The following is a 25,080-nucleotide window of genomic DNA, read 5'->3' on the forward strand; positions in this document are numbered from 1 at the left end:
CTTCAATTGTACTTGTGATGACTGTTTTGCAATATTGTACCAATTATAGCTGCAACTCTTATTTGTATGTTTTGTGCATCCTGAAAAGCTGCAATATTTTCCAAAGCATGGAGATGGCCATTAAGGCCAGTGAAGACTCCTGGGCCCGGTGTCCTTACTTCAAGAAAAGCTGTGACTTCGCCTCCATCAGCTCGACACCATCGCCCTCTTCTGGCTGGAGGGGTAAACCAGCCAGCAGGGACACTACAGCTTCCATGCTGGCCTGGTCCAGGTCTCTGCAGGAAAAAAAAAAAGAAAAAACAAAAGTCACGACACGGGCTATCAGTATAGCAGAACCTCTATAAGCATATACACACACCACTGCGTGACATCGACTGCAGTACAACTACGTTTTCAAGATCACCTAGGTCCTCTCATGATCTACAAGCAGAACCACTCTGACAGCATCACAGACTTCAGAAATCCAGCTGCCTTTCTTTTTCAATACATAAAAACCAGTCCCCACAGCAGACTGACTTCCTGTCCACGGTGTAGCCCTCTATTTCACCCTCTGCTTACCATGAAAGTATGTGACAGAATGACCCTCGAAAGATACAGCACTTAGCAAAAACGAAGGGATGGATAAAAAAAGGGCAGGAAAAACATGGGGGGAAAAAAACACATCGGCCTGCAGTCGGAAAGAAGGACTGCTCATTGATACCACACCCGGAAATGGTTAACGGCCTCTGTGTAATTATTTCCCCGAGGAAAAGGAGGAGGAGAAGGAACACCAGGCCAGGGACTGTGACAGCACCTAGTCAAGCACTTCACGTCTTCATCAGCCGCCTGGTTGGAGATCCCCATCACCCAGTCCGTCAGGTACTCCACCATCTTGTTCCTGAGAGGGACACACAGCATTAGAGACCTGCAGGCATGCCCTTGTCCATCACCCCAGGGAACACCAACCCCGCAGCCCCCAGCAGTGTCCCATGGGCGTGAGCGGGTGTGTGTTTGTGTCTGCGCGTGTCTGAGTTGGATTGACGTCCCCACCCAAGATGTATCCCGCCTTGTGACCACTGCTTGCTGGGATAGACTTCCGCTCCGCTGCAACCCTGTGGAAGGATGGATGTGCTCTGCAATCTGGGCCAAGAGGAGTGGTTCTCAATTCAATCCAGGGAAACGTTGTCTCTTCAGCCAATTTCCTAACCACAGGCTAATTGTTTTTAATTTTCTAATATATGCATGTGTTTAAATTATTGTTTTAGTTCTTACAACAAAGCCCATCCATCAAATCTGTACAGATAATTAGCATGTTTCAGGACTGCCTTCATTCAGGTGTGCTTGCTGAAATCCACGCGAGCAAAGCGAACCAGTAAAAGCATCGATCTTTAAATGAAAGGAGAGGAAAGGTGACCTGAACACACTGTTGCCTTACAGCACTTAGAATGAGTATCAAGTGGCCAGAGCAGTGAGTTAAAGCCAGAAATGGGCAGGTGAGCGAACCCACTCACTCAGAAGACAGGCCCTACCGAAACTTCATCTCCTGGCAGAAGGAGAGATCGTCGCGGCGCTCCATCATCACTTCCACCAGCTGGCACAGCTTGGTCTTGATCTGGATGGCGTGCACCATGTTGCCCAGAATTCGGACATACCTGTGGGCACAAACAGAGGTCAGCCAATGAGGAGCACCTATGGATCTCATTCTGAAACAGCTGCAGAACAAAAGGCCATGCGTCCTGACCTCCACTGCTGCACATTACTGCAGAACCAATTCACTTCCAAACTTGCGAAAAGGAAGTCATAGGATAGTCACATGTCTGGCTACCAGAAAGCTACCTAGCACACTACCAAGTCAGTATTACTGCATGGACAAAGAAGGCTAATAAATGGCATTTGTTACGTCTAAGAATTGCTGTGAACAACTGGATCTTTAAAAACCAATCGAACTAAATCTATAAATTGTACAGGTATCAGGTCCTGACAATGATGAAGCTGAAGGCACTTGCTACTCAACCGGGCAAAATCTATTTTACATTTTTGGAAACCATTCACACTTAAGTGCACAGAAATGCACATAACACTCACACACTTCAATCATGTAGTGGCCATCCTCAGTGCTAGAGTTAAAACAAAATCAATACACCATTACACCCAGAAATGGATACTGGTGCAAAATTCAGGATCAAAGCAAAAGGTGATCGCTTAGATAAAAACACGAGCAATTAAATGAGCTATAAAAGGACAAGTTGAATTTATTTCAAATGTTATAAAGAAAATGAAGGCGGCAATATTCTGAAACGCTGAACCCCCAGACTGCTGGTACGGGGAGCTCTGTGCGTACCTGACCAGGTTAAGCATCATGGTCTCAATGCTGGCCTGGCCCAGGTGCTCAGAGCTGCCCTCGGTGTGATTGTCCAGCAGGTTCTTCATGATCGCAATGGTCTGCTCCACGAACTGCGTGTTAGTGTCATTGATCGGAACCTGGGAGAGGATTGGGACACGGCAGTTAGCACACGCAATGCACTGTGATGGCCACAGAAAAACATATTACAAAATAAAGGTGGATTTGAAACCACCACAGGTATTGTCTTTTCAACGCGTTCTTGGAACGCATGATAAAGTTAATAAACGTAATGAAATGGCTGTCCTATGTTATAAAAAAAATGCCAAGTAGAACCTTAATTGATGGCAAGTTACTGTTGAAGGGACGGGGGAATAACCTTACAGCCAGACTCGGTTCATTCTACCAAAGAGCTGAGGTCCGGAACTGGAACAGAAGACCAGGAAACTCACAGGCCCCTGGGCGTCGAAGAAGCGGCTGATGCTGTTCTTGAGCTTGTTGAAGAGCATGGGGTACAGTGCGGGGCTCAGCTCCAGGCCCACCAGGTCCTTGATATTTGTCCTGATCTGCAGGCCCACTTTCTCGTGGTTGCACACCATGAGCGAGAGCAAGCGGTCCAGGAACTTGCTGAGGGGTGTCTCTACATTTCCCTCGCTGGAGCCCATGGAGATCATGGAGCCCTTGCGCTCATTGAGGGGGCCCATGGGAGGGCTGTAAGTGGCCAGTCCGGGGGTGCTGCGATGTTGCAGGCACACCCCACCCAGAGCACACAGGAACCCCGTCATGTTGATCCATTCCTGCAAGGAGTCCGTGTCAGACAGGTCTATAGAGCCACCCCCACTTACATGTGACATTCGCCGCTTAACAATTGTCTTATGGAGACTTTCTGTCACCTAAATGTGGACACAATTTGAGTTTTACTTGACCTTCGTTAAAAAAAAAAGAATGCATTGTCATTAGATTGATGATCATGAAAGTTACAAAAAAGAGGAAATGGGAATGAAAACATTAGAAATATGACGTGTTAATAAAACAACCCCCACATGAAAGCTTACTGAAGCACTGCAATTTTTTTTTTTCCTGGCATACGCAGAGAGAAATCGTCTAGCATGCATTACAACACCTGCAGGACAGGTCGGGTCGACTGTTTTCAAGCTCTTTGCAAACTTAAAGTTGCCTTTAGGTTCTACAGGGGAAATATCATAAGGTTTCTCAGGGCAGGGATCACATATCACAAGGCCTTACATACGCTGGAGCACGACTGTACTGAGTCTTATTGAGGAGTGAGGATGCTGCTGTGGCTCAGGCTGGAGCCATTCTGACTGCCTACAGTAGGGCAGTCTCCTCAAACCACACCATGGTTGTGAAGTTGGCACACAAGTTCACTCATTCCCAGTGCACCCCATGGAGAACAAGTCCATGCCCTTGGTGGGTACGCACACAGTGACACAGACACATGAGAGCAAGGCAGGCTCAGTGGCAGCTGTACCAAAAACATGCTGCTTTTAAAATAATTATGCAGGAAGTGGACGGACTGGTCACCGCATTTTGAAAATGATTCTAAAAAAAAAACGAAACAGCCGGGGTGACGAAGATTTCGGTTTGTTACAAAAAGGAAGCAGAAAGCAGAATAGGTAAATGTCATACTGACTGCATAACAAAGAGCCTTTAAGACCCTGAATGGAGAAAAATAATTCAGGACATCATGGGTTTTAAATGCAGTGTCCTTCTCATGTATCTGCTTTTGTCAATGGCATCAGGACCACATTAGTCAAACGACCCCCCCCGCCCCCCAATCTTTTTTTTGGTTTTCAGGCTATTTCCATACAGAATAGGACGACCGCTTTGTGCATTTACCAGCTCACATTATTTATTAATTTTGATTTGATTGTTTTTTTTAAGTTTCCTGCATAATGACCCAAAGGGAGGGAAAAAAGGTTACAAGCAGAAGGAAACACTGAAAAAATAGTAAACCTTGGAATATAAACATCTTCTGCGGCCCATGCTTACCTGTCCATCCTCAATTTTAGTTTTTGGATAATTAAGAATTAACTTAGTAGCTTGGTCCCATTTTGCATACGTGTCTTCCCAAGCCTGGGGGGCACAAGAGTCAGGTTAGCCTCAGAAAAGCAACACAGAGCAGCCTAACACACTGGCAAACGGCTCTCGAGAAAGAGGACCTCAGTGCTGTGTCATAAATCCCGAAACAGAATACGAGTTGGTCGCACACTGCAGAAGAAAGCAACAGGCCTGAACTGCCTGAATTAACTTACAGGCCCCAGTGGAAATCCTCAACAGAAATGGAGACGATGTATTACGAATTCATATAGAAATCCTCATGTGGACTAGCACCTAGCAGTCAGCAGGGCATTACAATGTTCTGAGTTTCAGCCTGGCTGATTCTGACGGATTCCCCACGACTCACGATCACAGGAAGGGACCACACTGAGGCCAAACACACGAGGGCATAGTAGTTGCAGAGGATAAAAAATTCTCTGACAGATTTGAAATACAGGCAGCCAAAGCACGGGTCAGACATGAGCTGTTCACGTTCATTACTGCAGCAGGCAAAACACGATCAAGCAGCCTGGCAACGGAACCACGATCTCCCTGCCTGCACATATACAGCGCTCCCGAGACCGAGGCACTGTCGCAGGTGAATTCATTACTCAAACATGAATCATTTTAATACTAGATAAGGGTTACAGAGTGCAGACTACTACTGAGCCCTACTGTTGGCCAAGGAGAAGTAAGTGAGGTGAATCCGACAGAAAGTTTGCACTTTCTTTACTTACATTTTTGCATATGATACACACTTTCTAACCAATAGCACTTCCATCCAGACTTTTTGTCACTGCCCACACAGATCTCCAACTCAGATGAAGTTAAAAGATATAACAGTTCTTGTTGTTTTTTTTCTCTTCAATATCTCACAACCTTGCTTCAAAGCCTTCGGATGGTATGCAGCAAGGAGGCTGATCTATACTATGCTGAACCTCAGGAACAGAGCACGCGAAGCCTCTTCTCATCTTCCCCCACATCCCGACATGGTTCGTAAGGCCCGGCCCTGCAGGGCCTGTAGGGCAAGGCAGGGAGCCCGCAGGGCATACAGACCTCTTTGTTTCCTGCAGTTGGGTGCTCTATCCTCCTCAACAAGGCCATGACTCTCTTCTGTAGTGCTGCACGACCTGGAAAGACAGCACGACTTTGTAATCGTAAGATTCCACCTTGAAATCCTTCATTCCGGATCCCAACCATCCGGACGACAGACTGTTCCCCCCCCCGGCAAGCAGAGTGGCACCATTCCAGCAAGGACCGCTACACTTAACAATAGCTTCTTCCCCAAGGCAGCGTGCATCTTTAACAGTTAACTGAGCAATGCCTCAAAATTCAATACATCTCTGCACTCAGCACTTTTCACTTACCTACCACTACCCTACCATCTATTGCCCTGTGTGTTTATTGTTCTGTACTACCTGTTGCATGCTGTTGTGCAATGCTGTGCGTGATGGTCATTATTTACTGCTTTGCAATGTACTGTGCACATTGATTTGTCTATTGTATTGTGCACATCCCAAGAGAATGGCACGAACAATTCTCTGTTCATCCCCAGGCATCGGCTCCTCTCTCCCCAAACATTTACCTGTTATTCATGGTAAGTCTGTGAGTTTTTGGCTTATAGCCCTCCTGAAGTCTATCAGCTCGGCAGAGATTTTTTCGAGGGCGACAGGGGGACTCGCGGTCTTCAGATACATCGGACTGGCGCCGTACAGGCCGTTGTGTAGGGTGGAGAACTGCTTCGGTCTCCCTGCTCCTCTTCAGTTTCTCTTCTCGGGGGGCCAAGTGTTTTTGCGTCTCTGTCTCGTTTTTCCATTATTACCCACCACTGTTACAGATTCTATTATTGACAGTTCTGAAGCAGAGGTTGGGCGTTTCCCCGAAGACGGCCGAGAGAGCGGAAAAAATGAGCCAGCCCTTGCTAACAGCGACGCCACCGCAAGCCCCCTTCTCTGAATACTTCCAGTGACTTTCGAGACAAACTGAGGAATAGTGGCGGTTAGGCCCTGCCTCACCATGCCCCGCGCCCTCACCTGTGGACATCATGTTGCTGACAGAGGCGAACTCGATGAAAGTGTTGTAGTTGGGCAGGATGCTCTGGACGGGCACCTCGTCCACTCCGCAGCGGATGTCCGCCTCCTCGCACAGGTGCCGGAAGCAGGACATGGCCACCAGCACGGCCTCGATGTCGGGGCTCCACAGGAACATGTACAGGCACACCTCCAGCTTGGTCTGGGCTTGCCTGCAGATGGGAATCCCGCTACCCAGTGTGGCATTCTCCTGGCATTCGCAAAAACATATGTACAGGTCAGGCAGGGCGGGGCAGGGCAGGGCAGGGCAGGTGTACCTTTGGACGGCTGCATTACACAAATCATGAGTCGATGCTGCTTTTAAAGTGCATTTAAAACTGAGAACTGGAGGCACCTCTTTAGACAAAGGGGTGCGAGAATGTGCTACAAGCTCCACAGCTGTGCTGTTGAAGGCGATACCCTGATAACCCCATAACTTGGCTTCGATCAAGAAACAACTGGTTGAGATCCCCTGATCAATTAACTGCTAAAAACCAGATGGACCAAACTGCTTCTTCTGGTTTGTGACCTTGCTGATGTTCTTGTGGCTGCGGCACAGCCTTCCAAACTCTACAACAACCTCCCTTTCCGCCCCCAGGTGCCCGGGTCTCTTCCCCACCTTGTTCTTGAGAAGAAACTTGTTCCTGCAGATCAGGATCTCCCGCAGCCACTTCAGGATCTCTGTGCTATTGATCATTTGGTGGCCAATCAGCTTCTTACAGATGAAGAACAGCACCTGTGAGCTGTGGGATAAGAAACCGGATTAGTACCAAAAATTGTAGGTCATTGAAGGGAATCATGGGATTAGTGTCCGTTCATACCTGATATCCCAGAAAGTTTCTATAGGTGCATCAGGGTTCCACAGCTCAATGGTTTCTGGTTGGTGCAAAACTAACAATGCCTGGAAACATTGAAAGAAAACAGCAGGAAAGTCTTCACTTTCAGTCTAATCACTGCAGCATCTTTGTCACCTTCTCTGGTTAAAAGGCTTGTTAAAAGTGACTAATCATATAAGGGCTGGATCTAGAACAATTACCAACATCTGAACTTTTACAACACCATCTGAAGCCTAAAAGCTGAATTTCTCACAATCAAAAGTAATTTCCCAGAGATTCCTGAGGGCTTTTTCTCCTAGTCCTTCTGCTCAACACCTAAAAAACTTGACTAAGTCTTACACCCCCTAACCCCCATTTAATACTGAAGATCTGTTTAGCTACTGCATGCAAATGTTAACCTCTGTCAGCACACGTGCAGAAGCCTCACCTCCATAGCCTCCTGGGCGATCTCTGCCATGTTGGCCGGGGGCACCAACTGCACCAGCCCCGTGATCAGCTCTGCTGTGCTGCTCTGGATCTCCTGGCCCTGCTTCCCGGGATTCTGGAACCAGCGAGAGTGCAGCCATGATGCTTCCAGAGGGACACACGCACGAGCACGCCACAGGAAGAAGCCCATCCGTGACATGACGGAGCGAGACTTGATTTCTCCCCTCCTGCCGTTGGTGGCTGGCCACAGCTCAAGGGTACCACAGGGACTGCTGATGAGCCCCCAGGTAGCCCAGAGAGGATTAAACAATTCTCACTCTGATTCCCCCTAGACTCCCTGCATCCAGTAATGCTGATGGCTTGCAGGGACCCACTGGGCTGAATTTAATTCTTCTGTTATACAAGTGCATTTCCAGAAGGTTAGATCCTTCTATGTACAAACTTCAGAACTGCACCGCCTGTACATATCAACTATGCAGGAGGATAAGGGTTAAGGTCACATTAAGTTAGGTCCAGTTTTAAGCAGGCAAATGGAGAATAAGCACGTTATGATTTGAAGATTGCATTATCTTGGCTGGGGAAACAGCAAGGGTAGGTGGCTGCAGGTTCGAATGGTCTCCTCTTGTTTTTCACTGTTCTTCTTCACAGCACTTGTACACTGCAGGGAAACTGCAGGCCGCTATGACAATCGGCCTCAAGGCAGCAGAGAGAAACAATCCCCACTCCAATGCAAGCAAACAAGTCTTTCTGCCAGCACTCCTAAAGTAAGCCTGTGGTGTAGGGTGAGATTACTTGCACACAATCATAGCATTCAGGCATTTTAAAAGAAATGGTTAAAGATTAAAAGAAAATGAATAGAACTTTAATAAGAAAATATTTTCAACTTGAAATGTAATGGACATAGTAAGTAACAGCAAGCGATATGAAAATGCAAGCAATCCTCCTTCGTTTCACTCTTAGCTTTAAACGCTTGACTCAATCATTATCAAAGGGCTCCCCTAGTGGTGCAAATGCTCAGAGCAGCTTTGTGTTACCTAAATATATATATTTTTTTATTTGGGCAGGAAGTGAACTTACGTGCAACATCAGCTTTGGGTCAGCATGGATCAGCTTCACCACAGCCAGCAGCAGGTACTTATAACTTCTGGTGTCCAGGTCAGCCGTCTTCTCTTTAAACTTCAGGCTCGTCATTTTTTCTTTGAATGTCAGACTCTGGGAGGGGTCAGAAACACAACAGATCAACAAGGAGACATGCAACGCTGATTAACTTTTTTTTTTAATTAACCCTTGGCTAGGAGGGAAGGGGAGAACGAGAACAGAAGGGAGAGGAAAAAAAAATTGCAGGTCAAGGTCATCTGCTTCCTGAATAACCGAGAGATCTGTTGTTTCACAATTCAGGGGCTGACAGCAGACGGCAAGAGCACGAGAGTGCCAAAGGAAGGAAAGGGGTCATGAACTCGCAGGAAACTTCCCAAACAAAACAGTTTCATGGCTTCATGGGGGTGACAGCCATGAAACAGACCAGGCAGGACCCTGCGAGGTGCTACTGGAAGAAACCGGCCTCACACCCAAAAACACATAAATACATCAGAACAGGTCGCCGAGAAACAGAAAGGTATCATTCCTAGTCCCTTAATTCAGAAATCATCAGAAAATCCATCTTCCCAGCAGCTTAAAAAAAAAAGCTCACGTTTCTCTCAGTTGATTAAAGACAAGTACACAACAGAGGAAGACAGATACCCAGAAACTGAAAAAATCCCATGTTGCAGAATATGCAAGAATTCAATGTGCATGGGGGGGGGGGAGGATTTTTAATTTTAGTATGCTGGGCAAAATGGACTTTTCTTTGGCAATTCCTAAATTAGCCGTACCAGGAATAAACGCTTTTAACAGATCTCGCTTGGAATGAAAAGAGATTTCATGTGCCCCACCAGTTACGACACATACCCCCACAGGATCACAGCACTCCTCTTTGACTGTGGTGGTACTGGTCAGACCCCGAAATTCGCCCACACCTTCAAACAACAGGGTTACAGAGGAAGTGTGCTTATTGGCGTGCCCCCCTCCCAGGAAAATTTGGCGTTAGTTTGTTGGCATCCTCTGCACTGTTGATTGGACGCCATGCAAATTGCGATGCTCATTGGTCAAATTGGTCAAACACCTGTGAGACTGAAAGGAATGGTGCCAGGCTTTCAGAAGGCTTTGTTACTGTACCCACTGTGTGTTTTGCTCTGCGTGCAACCAAAGAAGTCTCTTTAGTTCAGCATGACAACATGAATAAGGTAGGGCGATAGACATTGACGTAAACCACTGACAAGAACAGAGATAGTTCATTTCCCAATCAAGCACAGAGGCTGTCAGGAGGATGAGAAAAAAGCAAGACAGCCTTCTCACACGCGGATGTCCATGCAGTTGAATCAGTGCTAGTCTGATGCGCAAGAGCCTCTTTTTTTTAATTAGGCCGAGATTGTCGAAGTTGAGCAAATACACCCCACAGCCAAACTAAAGTTCAAATAATTAAAAGGGGGCAGCAACACCTCCTGACCTAAACTCAGCTGAATCCACCTGGGCTATGGCTCACCTCTTCATTCCCATCCAAAAAAAGAAAAATTGGAAAGCCACAACCACAAAAAAAAGGAATTCTGTACTAAAAAATAAGTATGCAGGGCGGCAAGGATCTGGAGTACCTCTACACGGAGTGATGATAAATCGAGCCGTCCGCCAAAGACGGAAAAAGACAGCAAGCATGCTACACAGCCAGGACATTGTAACATCATGGTGTGAAGAGGAGTGCAACTGGGCTCAGAAAAGATCGAAGGCTGGTTCTCTCTTTTCTGTGGCAGTTACAATGAGTCATACTTACAGCAACAGAGGCCCACTGCCATGCAAAACAGTGACTGGCAGGCATCTGACCGTTTGAGCGACAGCAGCCAACGAAGAACAAAAAATACAATAAAAAAAGCAGAAGACAAAGCACCACCGGTCAATGTCGGAGCAGCCGATCGAGAAAACCTTGCTGTATTACAGATAATACGCCATACAGTCACAAATGGGTCACGGAATGACACGGAGAGGAGGAAGAAATCAGAAGACAATGATCTTAGCTACACAGCTGAACACGCCTTTGGGGATTGGGGTGGGGGGGTTAAAAGGCCCTACAGTGTCGAATCGGTTTGACTTGGCGAGGCTTTGAGAGGTGAAGAAACTTGTCTTCAAGAAAGCGACACTTAGACGGTGAATTCACCCCCCACTGCCGTCTGTCTGGAAGGATCGAGCTAGAAAGCAGGGGGAGAGGAGCTCCGGATAAAGTTGGGAGCAGCACCGATGTACATTCGAGGTCCAGGACCACATCCCCGTCTCCGCGACAGGTGTGAGCAGAGGCCACGTACACTGCAGAGCCCATGGCGCCGAGATGAAGCGGCTCCCCAGCCAGAGGACAGGAGCACAGGAACACCAGAGCAAAGACATGCTCTATCGGGTGAGCGAACTGATTTCAAAATGAAAGATAAACCTCATAGAATCCCAGGTGAAAACGTCAGCTAAGATTTTTTTTTAAAAAAAAGGTTGTTCTGGATAATGGCGCACAGAAGCACCAAAGTGCTTCTCTAGGCATCGCAGATCTCCGGAACCTGTAGTGCTTCCAACCCGCTCCACTGCTGTGCTGCTACACGACCGGGTTAACTGCGAGAATGACCCTGCTAATTATTAATTACAGATGTTGCAACATTCTGCACATGAGGGGGACTGGAAGGTCCAGAGGATGAGTAGCCCCGAGCCCATGTGTTATGTCATGATGGCACACCTCTGCCAGGATGCCCCTGCCCTTGAACAAAGCGTTTCACAGCTGTTTGCAGCTGGCTGGGTCTTAAGGGCGACCGCGTGTGCGTGAGGCAGAGAGGGAGGAAGGGGAGGGGGGAGGGCAGGAGGAAGGGGCGCGGCGGGACCGCCTCACCGTCGTCAAGCGCAGGGGCGCGTGGCTGCTGCAGACCTGCATCACCCGGTTCAGCGTCTCCAAAAACATGGTGCGCAGCTCCCCGGAGTAGCAGTACACCGCATCGATCTTCGGCCACCAGTCCAGGGGCGACTGGAGCACACAGCAAAAAGCACGACAGCCAGGTAAACATAAAACAGACTGTAAGCAATTTGTTCATTTTACTCTGACAAGCAGGTGGGCTGCACTATGGGCGTGGCTTGCAGCCAGAGAACCCAGGGATGCATTTACCAATTCCAAGTTGCTCATTTACATTATTTTGCTCCATTTTTTCTTTAAGAAAATTCTTAGAACAGGGCCAGGATGATGCAGGCTAGGAGACAGACTGCAGTTGAAAATTAGGGCTTGACACTATATGGTTAGGATTATCACGTTCTAGATATTTTCAATTTAGATGCACCTAGATCACATTTACAGTATCTGATCCGGGTTTATGTCCCCCAAAGCACGATTCAAGTTCCTCTCATGGCTTACTATCTCTGTACCAGTCAATCTTTCTACACTGTGCAGTAAGCAGGACACATTGCAGCAGAGAAAGTGAGAACCCAAAGATCTTCACTTGATAACTCAAGTGAAGGAAAATGGGACACTGGGGCTCACCCTGCCTGCTGGCACTCTAATCAATCACCAGCAGAGCTCGGGGAAGTCAAGCTTGGCCTCTCCATGTGCCTCCCTGCCCAGACAATAAGGAACAATGGAGGCAGCTAGCTGATGCCCGGGCTATTCATGGCCAGGAAGCAGCCTAGGCTAGCAGGTTATTCATGGTCAAACACCGCAAACTGGAAGGACAGTGCTCACTCACATGTGAGCCAGAGAGGCAGCTCTGTGACCGAACAAAAGGGGGCCAACATGAGAATCACTGTATAAATATCCAGACTGCCTCAGCAGTGGAATACCAGCATATACCACCGGCATGGAAACGTTGCACCTAAAAAGTGGCTTTGAAATGGAGAGATCTTCCGTAGATAAGGGCACATTTATAAAAAAAAAGCTGGTATGTTTTCATTCCTTCTCACTTCAGACAAATACCGACGTGCCCGTGGCGCAAAAACTCACATTTGTGATGATTCTGTGCAGGGAGTTCACCAGGACAAAGTGAAAGGTGGGCGGGGAGGTGGAGGCGAGGCAGACCTGAGAGAGAACAGGCAGACAAACGGCAAAGAGGGAAAGCTCATTAGCGAAAACCGCAGGACACAGGCACACACAGTTCTGGCACAGAGCAACAACTTTCAAACTTGTTTCCCAAAGGCAACACAAAGCACATTTTCGAAATAACAAGTGAAGTCACTTTAGATGGTGTCAGTTTAATACTATGTGTGGCACTCCACTTTGGTAGATCTAATTTTTGTTTGTATATGTTCATGCAAACATACACTACTGAGCAAATGTTTTTGACAACCAGTAGCTACATGGATGTTATCAATAATGTATGTAAATGCACTGCTAGTGTCTTCTACTGTAACAACCTTGACTACTACTAATACAAACTAGCTTGAACCAAACTTGTTATTTAGTATCTTTAATTCACATTGATCGGAAGCTTCAAATCCCTGACCACAACAATGCAGCAAACTGTGAGGAATATTAACGATCATACTAATTAATTCATGGCGCTTTTTCAGTCCTTTTAATTCCAAAGGATCTCGCAGTGCTTCAGACATAGGAGGGGACTGACTTCATCCACCCCACCTGGGTGATGAGTGGCAGCTATTCTGAGCCAGCACTCCAGAACACTTCAAGCAGAGAAGAACTGCTTCACCAAGTTAAGAATTAATTAGAAATTACCCCAGAGTTAATACCCCCACTCTCTTCAAAAGTATGAAAACTTTAACGACCAAATGCTCAGGAATCAAGTTCGTCACTAGTCAATTTACCACATTCGCCAATTACATTTAATGACTCAAATGTCAGGGTTTCCTTAGCATTAACATCATTTGTTCCTCCCTACAACACATCCTTAAAGATAAAAGGCTACTTTTTGTACTTCAACATACAGCCCTATCAAGATTAAATAGTTTCAACAGCAAAATCGCTAAAGTGAATAGAAAACTGCCTTAGAACTACATTTCTGTATAAGGGAGGAAAACATTTGACCCCAAAAAAATAGAACAGACATTTGCTCAGCACTGTACATACAGTACATATACTTGTATTACTAGAAGGATTATTTGCCACTGCCACTGCCTAGATTGCTGTGTCTAGCATTACACTGTAATGACAAGGATCAGACCTTCTCTTCCACTGCAGCGCGAGACCGACCTTAAAGTGCTGGTTGTTGTGGGGGTTTATGCGGAAACAGGAGACAAAGCAGTCGATCATGAGGTCAATGTCGGCGCTCTGGCTTCCCGCGCCCCGGGAGAACGGCTTGCCAGGGTTGAAGAGCAGGGCCTGGTGGGAAGAGGTCGCAAGGAGTGAAGGCGGGCATTCACATCTTCTGAGCCAACGCCAGGGGGCGAGGGTAATTAATCTACAGCTTCACCTTCATATCGCGTTAAATAACGTTGACGGGACATAAATCGCATTTATGGATTGTGGAACACAAGCTGGCGCAACCCCGAGTTCAGCTTTAAAGTAGTATGACGCGACGGTTCTTCATATTACAAATTGATGACACACTAGAGCCGAACGCATGGAGTGTGGAGAGACTTTCACGGTGCTCCGACGCAGTTTCTGAATAGAGGCCTGGCCTGAGAGTGGGGTCAAGGGAGAGACACTTCTGCTTGGCGTCGGTCTGCATTGCCCGACGACCCCTTGTTCTCAAGGGCACACTTCAAAACAGGTGCGGCCTGCTTCCGCCTCTCTGCGCTGTAAACAAATTCCTCAGAGCTGGGGCTGGAGCAGCTGGTGGGCTTTGAATCTGCAAAGCTGCCGGAATTAATTGTCAAGCTGCAAGGCAGTCTGCTGTGGGTAACCTTGAGACAGACTCTCATGTCGCTCTTAACTGAAAAGATGTTTTGGCTACACGGGACGTATCTCAGAGAAGGTTTTTTTTTGCTAAATCTTTTGTGACGAGTTAAAATAAAACGGGAAAACGAAGGCTCAGTCACTGCAGGACTGAACAGAAGGGGTTTGTGGGCGAATGCAATGAACTGCCGACTCGTGCTCTAGGTGCTGAGTCACGGAGGAGGCTCGGGAAGTTCAGAAAGCAGGAAGAACACATGGGGTTCACCGATTCATAAACTCGTGTAACAGCTGCATAAGCACGCCCAGGCCAGGGTGTAGGTTTACCTTGAGGTCTACCACCATGGACTGGACCAGGAGGAAGATGACGGAGTGATCCTCCCAGTTGATGTAGGTAGAGGCCTTGCAGAGTTTGACACAGGCGATGGCAGCGCTCTCAGTCAGCTGCTTGCTGCCCCCATGGCCCGTCAGTGCCTTGCGTAGGTTATCCAGGAACAGTTTCTGCAATAAGGTCAGACACAGGTCATTGCATATTACTCCAAAAGGAGCAAAAAGCTATCAACATGATCTTTCTTCTAGCTCGCTATGACTCTAGCACGTACTATTAGGATTGCACATCAGCAAAAGACAACACGTTTAATCATTTTGCATTAGGCAAATCAACAGTAGCTTGATCTAAAGAGTACCAGTAAACCAATATTCATCATAAAAGCACTAGCACTTCGCTTATGATGTCCCTTTCCAAATCATAGAGAACAGAGTATCTGAATGAGTCGTGATGTTAAAATCTTCACTTTCAAATCTTCACTCCAGGCAGGCCGGGTGACGAACAGACCTGACCGAAAACCCCCCCCCCTCTCTCTCCTCCCACCCCCACCTTGTTGACTCTGTTTTCTTCCACCACGTCCTTGGAGATGTCCTGCGTGATCTCAGGACAGAGGACGAGGAGGATGATCTGCAGCGGCCACACCGCTGCTTTCCGCTTGGCGCTCTCCGCAAAGCTGTCCACCAGGTCGAACAGCTTCTCCGCACAGTCTGCGCAGGGCAGAGGGCAAAGGTCACGCAAAAAAACCCAGCAAGCTGCAGACTCTTGCGAAAGGATCCAATGAAGCACGGACAGCACATAGCATCCCCTAATCAATAGGGGAGACGGGACTATTGCCTGAATCTCCGACTCATCACTGACAGTGTAAAAAAAAAAAACTTTTTTCCTGTTAGTGTCAGCTCCGCGTCTTAGACAAAAACAAACGGAGATGTACGGAATTCAATGGATAAGCAGATAAAAATGCACGCTGTACAATCCCTTCTGCGCACACAGGTGATAAACGAGCCAATACCCACCCGCCATGTCGGTCTGCGGTCGTTGGTAAAGCATGGTGAACTCATCGGGGTAATTCTCCACCCAGTTCCAGAAGGCCTGATGGTGACCAAGACACAGACACTGGATCAGGGGAGGATGGCACTTAGAAATAGGAAAAGCGCAGACTTGGCTCAAATCCACATCAGCTCAGAGGAGCAAGGGCTCTGACTTGCCCCTTCTTGGACACAAGCAGTTCTGTAAGAACGCTCCAGCCCTATAAGCAAGCAGCGTGGTGGACTCCCAAGCGGATTAAGCTGTAAAGGCGCTTGCCGAGGCTGAGCCCTACGAGCACGGGTTCGAGCACCGCTGAGAGGAGGGTGGGACTGGTCGGCCAGGGTTCTCCCGGCGCTCAGCGACCCCTGCGGCCTCCCAAGGGCCCCCTTTCTTCCAATCAGTACTGGACGCATGGCTGGAAGGGGGCGGGTCACGGGAGTCTGCCTGCACTTCCTTATTCCCCCCGGTGTGGGGTCCCTGGGTTTGTAGCTGAAGACACGCAAAACATACAACCAGCTGCTCCAAACCAGATGGGGAGTATGAAAATTAACTAGTGATTCAAAATTTAGAAAAGTGTAATGTTTATGGAAACAAGGACAAAAACATATGCCCCTGCAGCATATCGAATGATATTTTGCCACCATCTGGACATTAACAACATATTCGATTAAACAACCCATAAAGACGTTTCATGGAGGTGGTTTTGAAACTAGTGATAAATGTATAAAAGATTTGCTGCTTTCAGTACAAAAAACCCTTTTCATTGCTTTTTGACAGGAACTGAGACCCCGTTAAGAAGATCTTCCTGTCTTTCTGCAGCAGATCGGATGAAAGCATGAATCACCACCACCAGGTGGCAGCGCAGACTCAAGTGGAAAGGATCCCCAACTCCAGAGCGCTGCCCCAGGCTTAGCTATCGGGATGGACAGACGGAAGACACCGGTACCTTCTCCAGGCTGTTGATGACGCTCAGCTGTGCAGGTTTTTTCAAGGCTTTGAATTTGAACACTGTTTCTGGAGGAAGGAAAAAAAAAATCTAAGTTAATAAATCACACAGCGACTTTTACACTGAAGCAGTACATTTTCTGTCCATCAGGTGACCCACAACCCATAGAACTGCACACTAAAAGTTGGAAAAACGAAACAACCCCTTGCTCTCAAATCTAGCATGAACGGATTCCACTGCAGAAAACTGAATTCTTAACCTTTTTAATTGATCTGAGTCCTTCTGTAATTTTTCCCTACCTGCTGTGGGTACGTCCATGACGTTCAGAATAAGTGTTAATTGCTGTAACCAAGTTTGTTTAAGGTGCCCACACTGACGAGCACGAAGAGATGTCAATATGAAATGATAATGTGAAATAACTGACTTGAGGGATCCTGGGTTTAGTTCATTTTGGAAGTGGGACTAAATCCAGTCAAAGACTAGAATAAGCCCAACAGTTTTCCTGTTAGGTAGAGAAGTCTCTGGGGGTCAGGCTAACCGCAGTACTGAAGGACAATGGGGAAACATGAGCAGCTCCCTTGGGAGTTGTGCGATCCCACTTTTCAACCCTGCATGATACAAAGAACCAAGAGACTGTTCACACAAGAGCTCTGCAGAGCTGTGAATCACGTTAACGCCACCCCCCAACCCAGGTGCCAGCTCCTTCACCTCTCAAGCCCCAGCTGTGATCAATTCAAGAACAAATCAGATTCTGATCAGGGTTTGCCATACCTTGGAGCAGTCTTTTGAGCTTGGAGCAGTCCACGTTGATGTACTGTATGAGCTCAATGTCGTGCACGTCCACGTTGTCTTCAGAACACACTGTGAGCTCCTGCAACCTGCACCCGAGAAGAGAAGGGAGTCAAATCTGCACACCTCCAAGTGAGACTTCCAGTGTGACTGCATCTCTGTTGGTGACCTCAAGCTGGGTCTTAAACATACGACAATGGGACACAGGCGATGAACAAGGCTTTTTTAGCGCACCTTGACCATTGTTTAGTAGCTGAGAGCAAGAGCTCAAATAAGACCGCTATGCAATCCAGTGCTCACAACAGGGTCAGATCAGGTCAAGACAGACAGAAGCCGCTTCTGTGACTGACACTTCTAAACAGCTTCACGTGGACCAGTTCAGCTGATGCTGACTCTTGAATGACATTCTCTCTCCTCGTAGACATCACCTGCCTTTAACCATTTTGTCGGCACTCATTTATGTGGTATTGCTTTAAGAACAAAAGTTCTGATGTGTCCATCACAGACCCATGATTAATTGTAAACCACATTTAGCGTTCTTCAGTTCAACCTGGTTCAATTGTGTTACTTTTGAAGTTGCCATTTATATAAAAAAACACTTCTCCCAGGACATGAGATGACCGTCCTCACGTGCTGCTGTGTTGTGTGTTGGTGCCCTCAAACCTTTTAACTGCAGAGCAAAGCCATTCTCAAGAGATGGGGGTTTTGGCTACCTATTCTGTGGAGCTTCACGGGGGCTGAAGCCATCTCAGTAAAGCCCCATCACAGGGGTAATGCTTCTAGGACACAGCAAGGTGAGGTCCCCACTTTCAGAGACTGCGCTGGAATCCTTACTGTACCAGCTACCCTTCATGTATTAATCAGTAATACCCACTTCCACCCTCTCTGCTTTTTCAATCATTAGTGCTTTTATATACAGTATATAAACCAATACCTACTCAAACACACTTTTCAAACCAAAACTGTGCTGTGTGTGCAGAAAAACTTACTTCTGCTGGCAAATAATTCATAAACCTGAATAGTTAATGACTATATCAGATGCGATCTCCACACCGCCGCCCAAGAAAAGTGCACACAAACCACTCCACAGCCGAGAGTCCTCTCTCTCCGGCCTGGGCCGCGTGGAAGAGGGCGCGATGTGAAAGTCTACCCCCCTCCCCACACACCCGCCCCACAACCCCGCGCACAAAGCGGCCCTTTATGGAAGTTACTAGCGGAGCCGTGCGCGGGGAGTAGGCAGGAGAGCGCACGGCCTGCAGCGCCAGATCCCTCATGCCGGCACTCCGTCTCTCCCCCAGCTGCTTCTCGGGGCAGGAAGTGGAGGGGGGGAGTGGGGTCAGAAGGTCAGTAATGCTAGCTGCTGGCAGCTTGACCCCCCCCCCCCACACACACACACACACACACACACACACACACACACACACACACACACACCTCAGGAGGACACAGAAGCAGAGCAGAGGCTCGAGCACATAACCCCCTCCCTGCAGGAGCTTCGCCCACACCACTAGGACCTTCCTGAAGAAAGTTCTCTCCCCCTGAGCCAAGGCTGTGTCAACTGCTTTTCTGAACAAATAAAGAAGCACCATTGATAAAACTGAAGAAACCTGCCCAGTTCTAGCTCCCCAGCTGAGATGGTCACCCAGCCAGCCTAGTGCTGAACACTTAAAAGGAATAACGGATATCCCTGGTTCTAGTTAAGATGGTTTGAGGTGTCTAGACTATTTTCTTCTTGACAAAGAAAGGAGGCTGATGGAAGGATGAACCAGCCAGAAGGAGCTAAAAGCCTAGAAAACAAGGGCATCTATAATTCAAAGATCGAGCAGCAGGGAAAGCTGCAAGGCACAGGACAGGAATGGGGTCAGTGGGTGACAGAAGGGCGACATGGAAGGAGATTCTGGAGAGCAAGGGAGGTGCTCTCCAGAATTTCACTTCACTGCCTCAGGGTGAAGTTTCAATAATAATTCCTTACACTTATATAGCGCTTTTCTGGACACTCCACTGCAAGCACTTTACAGGTAATAGGGATCCCCTCCACCACCACCACCAGTGTCCAGCCCCATCTGGGTGATGTGACGGCAGCCATAGTGCACCAGTACGCTCCCCACAAACCAGCTCTCAGTGGGGAGGAGAGCAGAGTGATGAAGCCAATTCATAGATGGGTAATGGCCAGGGGGAAGAATACCCCCCTTTACTCTTTTCTCGAGAGACAACCTGGGGTTTTTTAATGACCACAGAGAGTCAGGACCTCGGTTTTACGTCTCATCTGAAGGACAAAACTTTTCTACAGTATAGTGTCCCCGACACTATACTGGGGCATTAGGACCCACACAGACTGCAGCATGAGCGCCCCCTCCTGGTCCCACTAATACCTCTTCCAGCAGCAACCTTAACTTCTCCCAGGAGGTCTCCCAGCCAGGTACTGGCCAGGCTCACACCTGCTGAGCTTCAGTGGTTTGCCAGTTGTGAGTTGCAGGGCGATATGGCTGCTGGCCATAGGTTTTAAGTGTATGTAAGGTTTCGTCATAGCTGGTGTACAAAATGCACCCCACCACCTCCATAGTCCCACCGTGCACATCAGAAATATTCCAGCAGGAATATTCACATCCGTGTTTCTCTGTGACTCTGGGACTGGGACACCTCGCAGCAGTGACTGAACGTTTTAGGGATTTCAGAAGGTGGAACGGCGGAGATGGAATGAGACCTGCACCCCCACCCAAACCCAGTCCGATCTGCCCACGGACCCCGTTACCTGGTGGAGATGCGGCTGAAGACGGCGTTGAAGTTGTTGCAGCTGAGCGAGAAGAGCACCCCGGAGGCAGAGCTGCGCAGCTCGGCGGCGTGCTGGTTCCCCTCGCGGTATGTGTGGATGAAATGGCAGATCTCCGGCAGCAGCTGCTTCACCAGCATGGTCTCATCCAGCCGCATGCAGTCCTTGGGTTGCTGTGGGGGGGGGGGCAGAGACGGCACAGGCATTACCACGAGCTTGGCCGGGACACCAAATATCAGCGAAAATGCGACAGCCGCCCCGTTTTTAAGGGCAAAAGGCCTGCCCTTCATGCCTGCAGTACGCTCCGACGGTTGAGTGTAAAACACAAAGGCTGCCCCTTTCAGACGGATTTGTGTCATGGCTGACAGAGGCTGCAGGGAATGAAGGACTTCATCAGGCTGAGGAATGAATGACTAAACAAAAGCGAAAGAAATGAAGACTTTAGCTCAAGGTCAGTGGAGCTGAAATCCTGTTGTTCATCTGTGGCAAATCCCTCTGTGGTGGGTATTAATGCTTAATTAAGCCTTTCCAACTCTTACGTTAATTAAATGAATTTTAGGAGCCTAAGAAATGTTTGGCCATTTGGGATCAATCTCCACTATAACTTCCGTCAAAACATGTGCCTCACAACTGGCTAACAGCTCCATCTCTTAGCCGAGCAAGATGCCAGAAAAACGACAACATATGTGCCTCTAAGAAAAATACAACTAGAATAAATGGTTGAAATATCCAATAGCACCTCCATCTGAAGGTGCTGCGTGTCTGATATGATCTGAAAGAGACCTGCGTGTAGCGTCCCCTGTATCGTTACGGTTAACCAGTGACTTAGTTCTCCGCTTTCCACTGGCCTCAAACAAGGAATCAGAGTGAACTAGAAAACCAGCAAGCCACTGCAGTGGCTGAAAAATTAAACCAAAACTGGCAAAAAACAGAAATAAGCAAGTAAGACGTTGCAGAATGTAGAAGATTTGTTAAAGTCATAAGCAGCTGCACTCCATCTGAGGGCATGCATTAATGAAAAATCTATACAGGAAACCCAAAGCAATCCCATTGGAGGCTGTGAAAATGCTAACTCAAGTCAAGGAAACACCTGCTAAAGTAATCTTCTGTAGTCGGTAGCTGTTGCGTTTGGTTTAGAGGGGGACTAAAAAAATAAAACTCTGAATTTTGAACAGCATTAACACAATCCTCTCCAAACGCAAAGTCCAGCACAGAGACAGTACAGCCAGCATAGGATTCAAAAGGCTGCTGCTCAGCCATGAAGTGACTGTGAGATTAAGACAAGTTCAATACCTGTCCATCTGCAGGTCGTACCTTTTATTTTACAGGCTAGGACATGTCAAATGAAATCTCAAAAACATCAGCATTCACTAACTAAAGCACACAGTTATCTATTCCTAAAATGCATAGTAACCTGAAAAAGGAACACAAAGATTTTTACATGTTTAAAAACTAATGTTTCTCTTCTTGGATATGCTCAAATTTGGCTTTTATTTGCTCATTTGTGGTTGTGCAGTATAATCTCTGGGTCAGGATCATAAGACACAGGGGGATTGTGTCTAAGTGTGTGAGCAGCACAATTTAGGAATGAGCACATACCTCATCAGAAACCATCTTTGCTAATGATAGCAGTCACCTGCTCTGAAGCAAAGGCTTAACTTTAGAAGAAGTGAACTATATAGGAAGATCTCATGGTCGTAGCATATGGTTCTATTTTGATAAACACTGACAATGTTTTATCACCTAAATGCAACAAAACATTCTTATTTTAATACTGTACTCTAACATTAAACATATTTTTCATCCTTATGGTCTCGTCTGCTCTTAAGTGCTACAAATCAGGATCCTGTGTATTGCCAAGCTTTTTTGTAATTTGGGAGAGACTTTTATTCAAAGAAGCGTAAATTTGCACTAATTTATACAGCTGGGCCTCACACAGAAGTAAGGTAAGTGAAGTACCTCACTCAGAGGTCTAACAGCAATGATCCACCTGGGATTTTTAACCCACAACCCTCCAGTTACAAGCAGAGGACTAACCACTCCTCCATAATAACACATGACACATTTTTTAAATTAAAAGAAACTTAGAAAAGTGAAAAAATATGTAGGCATGAAAAAAACCCAACAGTTCTGCAAAGCAAGTTCCTTACCCCTGCCAGGCATTTCTCCAGTGTGTCCAGTATAATGAGCTGTGAGAGGTAGAGATTCTTCTCTGCAGCTTCTCCAAATATCCGCTGGGAAGAAACCAGAGAACAGGTTAAATCAGTGGAGCCCTCAACAGAACCACAGCTGCCATGAGTGGCACCAAAGACGAAGACGACCCAATGTATCTTGCAATTCCAAACGCTCAATTAACTTAACTGCCCAGGGTCTTTTTGGGGGTGTAGTAAGCTCGCACATAATCCAGAGAACTGATTCTCTGCAATTGTATGCCAGTCGTGTCCAGGAGTTTCGGATATAATATGGATATGAATCCAGCACAAGTCTATATGGGAGCCTGATAGTTTGCCCTTTGTATCTCAAGGCATCTAAGCAGTGGAAAACATGTCCAGGACTGTCTGATATGATATGGATATGAACCGGGTGAATGTGTCCATATAACAGTCTGGTAGTTTGCCCCTTTGTAACCCCAAGTGCAGCCTGGGTTCTTATCCACCCTCAGTCTAGTCTTCTCAGCTCTGGGAGAGAAAATGCCACAGAGGTCCACTTTTGGCCTAAGCAAACAAAGGGCACTCTGCCTGGGCTGTAGTAAGCGGATTAGCTGGGCAATATGCACATGTAGGAACTCAAGGCCCATAGAGTTTACTGAAGGTTTAGAGCGAAGAGACAAGCTCAGGGACGGGGGTGTCTAACCTGCAGCTCCTCTCAGCTGCGACAAAACCGCACCCATGTTGGTCAATGTGCCAGATGCACTGGGTTTTAAGGTCTGCTGCACCCCCTGTGTTAAGGTTTAATTTTGTTCCTTGAGTTAACTAGACTGATTTTTGGCCTGTTTCCATGCTCCGTTTCTGACCATTTGTTTTGGCAAGAGCGCATTCTGAACTTACCTCTCGTATCAGAAAATTGAAGTTGTTTTATTGCTTCTTCACTGCAACGGATACAGTCTAAACTCTCTGCCAAATTTTAGCTGCTACAGATTGTTTCATTAGAAATCTGTTTACTGCGTTAATAAACCACATGACATAGCTTTTTTTATATTTTAGATGGCTTGTGATCTGTGAATTATATTTACTGTTAAAAACTGGAGCCAGTCCTGGGAATACGCACAGAATGTACACTTACATTAATAATGGCGATTTGCCATCATCGCAAATGCATTTAGCAAATAAAGGAAACTTGTCTTTTAAAACGGGATACGATTTACAGAGGAGATCCAGGTTCTGCACAGAAATGCTGTCTAGCAAAGAACTGAACTGTCCAGGGTCTTTTTTGTGTGTAGAAATCTAGCAAGCAATCTAGACAACTGATTCTCTACAATCATATGTCAGTCATGTCCAGGAGTTTTGGATATAATATGGATATGAATCCAGCACAAGTCTATATGGGAGCCTGATAGTTTTCCCTTTGTATCTCAAGGCATCTAAGCAGTGGAAAGTTTGGCTGTAGAGGACTACCATACGTCGTACATACAAAGGCCTCAAAAGAGCCGAGTCCTTCTTGTATCAAATTGCTGGCCTAATCTGCTCCTTGACTGACAATGTCCTTCATTGTTGGCTGTCAAGTCAAAAAGAGGTTTTCTTCCACTTTCCCATGAATAGCACTTGTGTTGCAGCCTGTGGAAAGCATACAAGCCAGACAGAGCTTCACACACAGACAAGCCTACATTTTTAAAAACAGAAAGGACATCTGAAAATTGGGCACATTTTTTTGTTCCTGTATGTATGCACATTCTTGCTGGAAAGTGCTTCTGTCAAAAGCATGCCAGGGCTAGAACAGCAGTGCCTGCATTCTCGAGTCCTCCTGTGGGGTCCAGCTCATCTTTGAGGAAGGAAGGAGTCTGGTGGTTTAGCGATTTGCGGTCTGGAGGAGGATTTTGAAGTCAGTCCTATATGTCACTGGGAGCAAATGGAGGGAGGCAAGAACAGAAGTGATATTCATATATAACTTAATACAGATTTAAAAATACTGAGCTTTGACAAAACTCAAGTCTGTTAATAGCGCACTTAGTGGCACCTGTTAACAGTATGTTACAGAGGTCCAAGCTAGAGAAAATAAAAGCCAGCAGCAGACTGGACAGAATAGGTTATTAACATGCAATATCACACAGGTGAACAAAAACACAATAGTAAAATTTTTGGACTTTTCATATGGGTAGCTGATCTGATCTCAAGGGCATCAATGACTATGCTAAAGGAATCCCATCACCTCTGTCTCGTCACTACTGAACAAAAAAAAAATATTGTTGCACCCAGGCTGTAATATGCACTAAACAGCATACAGTATGTAACAGTTGTGAAACCAGGGCAATGGAAGATAATCACCAGGTGGTAAAATGTAGATGTGGAAGGGAAAAGGGCCCATAACTGAGCCTTGCTGAACACCGCAAGTCACCACAGAGGTGTCATAGCCCATTCATACACTCTGTAGTTACAAAGTGCAGTAGGTCAATATTCAGAAAGA

The 25,080-nt window shown here is 46.9% G+C and overlaps 1 protein-coding gene across 6 annotated transcripts in view; it reads right to left on the reverse strand.

Moving 5' to 3' along the window:
- Positions 1-25,080, reverse strand: part of nf1a (neurofibromin 1a) — a 104,299-nt gene that overhangs the window by 67,040 nt on the left and 12,179 nt on the right. For 4 of the 6 annotated variants that reach the window (XM_088906699.1, XM_088906698.1, XM_088906697.1 and 1 more), the window contains exons 3-24: positions 22,611-22,694; positions 20,443-20,633; positions 17,673-17,779; positions 16,902-16,969; positions 15,943-16,018; positions 15,479-15,636; positions 14,929-15,102; positions 13,960-14,088; positions 12,757-12,831; positions 11,662-11,793; positions 8,787-8,921; positions 7,711-7,824; positions 7,269-7,348; positions 7,067-7,190; positions 6,412-6,658; positions 5,435-5,508; positions 4,331-4,414; positions 2,773-3,213; positions 2,321-2,460; positions 1,509-1,631; positions 794-877; positions 159-275 (exon numbers count right to left, since the gene is read on the reverse strand). In XM_088906699.1, coding sequence (XP_088762825.1) covers positions 159-275; positions 794-877; positions 1,509-1,631; positions 2,321-2,460; positions 2,773-3,213; positions 4,331-4,414; positions 5,435-5,508; positions 6,412-6,658; positions 7,067-7,190; positions 7,269-7,348; positions 7,711-7,824; positions 8,787-8,921; positions 11,662-11,793; positions 12,757-12,831; positions 13,960-14,088; positions 14,929-15,102; positions 15,479-15,636; positions 15,943-16,018; positions 16,902-16,969; positions 17,673-17,779; positions 20,443-20,633; positions 22,611-22,694 — 2,957 coding nt within the window. The remainder of the gene's footprint in view (positions 1-158; positions 276-793; positions 878-1,508; positions 1,632-2,320; positions 2,461-2,772; positions 3,214-4,330; positions 4,415-5,434; positions 5,509-6,411; positions 6,659-7,066; positions 7,191-7,268; positions 7,349-7,710; positions 7,825-8,786; positions 8,922-11,661; positions 11,794-12,756; positions 12,832-13,959; positions 14,089-14,928; positions 15,103-15,478; positions 15,637-15,942; positions 16,019-16,901; positions 16,970-17,672; positions 17,780-20,442; positions 20,634-22,610; positions 22,695-25,080) is intronic. The other 2 variants (XM_088906700.1, XM_088906694.1) reach the window with 1 other exon arrangement.

Source organism: Atractosteus spatula, chromosome 27 (assembly GCF_055471065.1).
Source record: "Atractosteus spatula isolate fAtrSpa1 chromosome 27, fAtrSpa1.hap1, whole genome shotgun sequence".
Lineage (NCBI taxonomy): Eukaryota > Metazoa > Chordata > Actinopteri > Semionotiformes > Lepisosteidae > Atractosteus > Atractosteus spatula.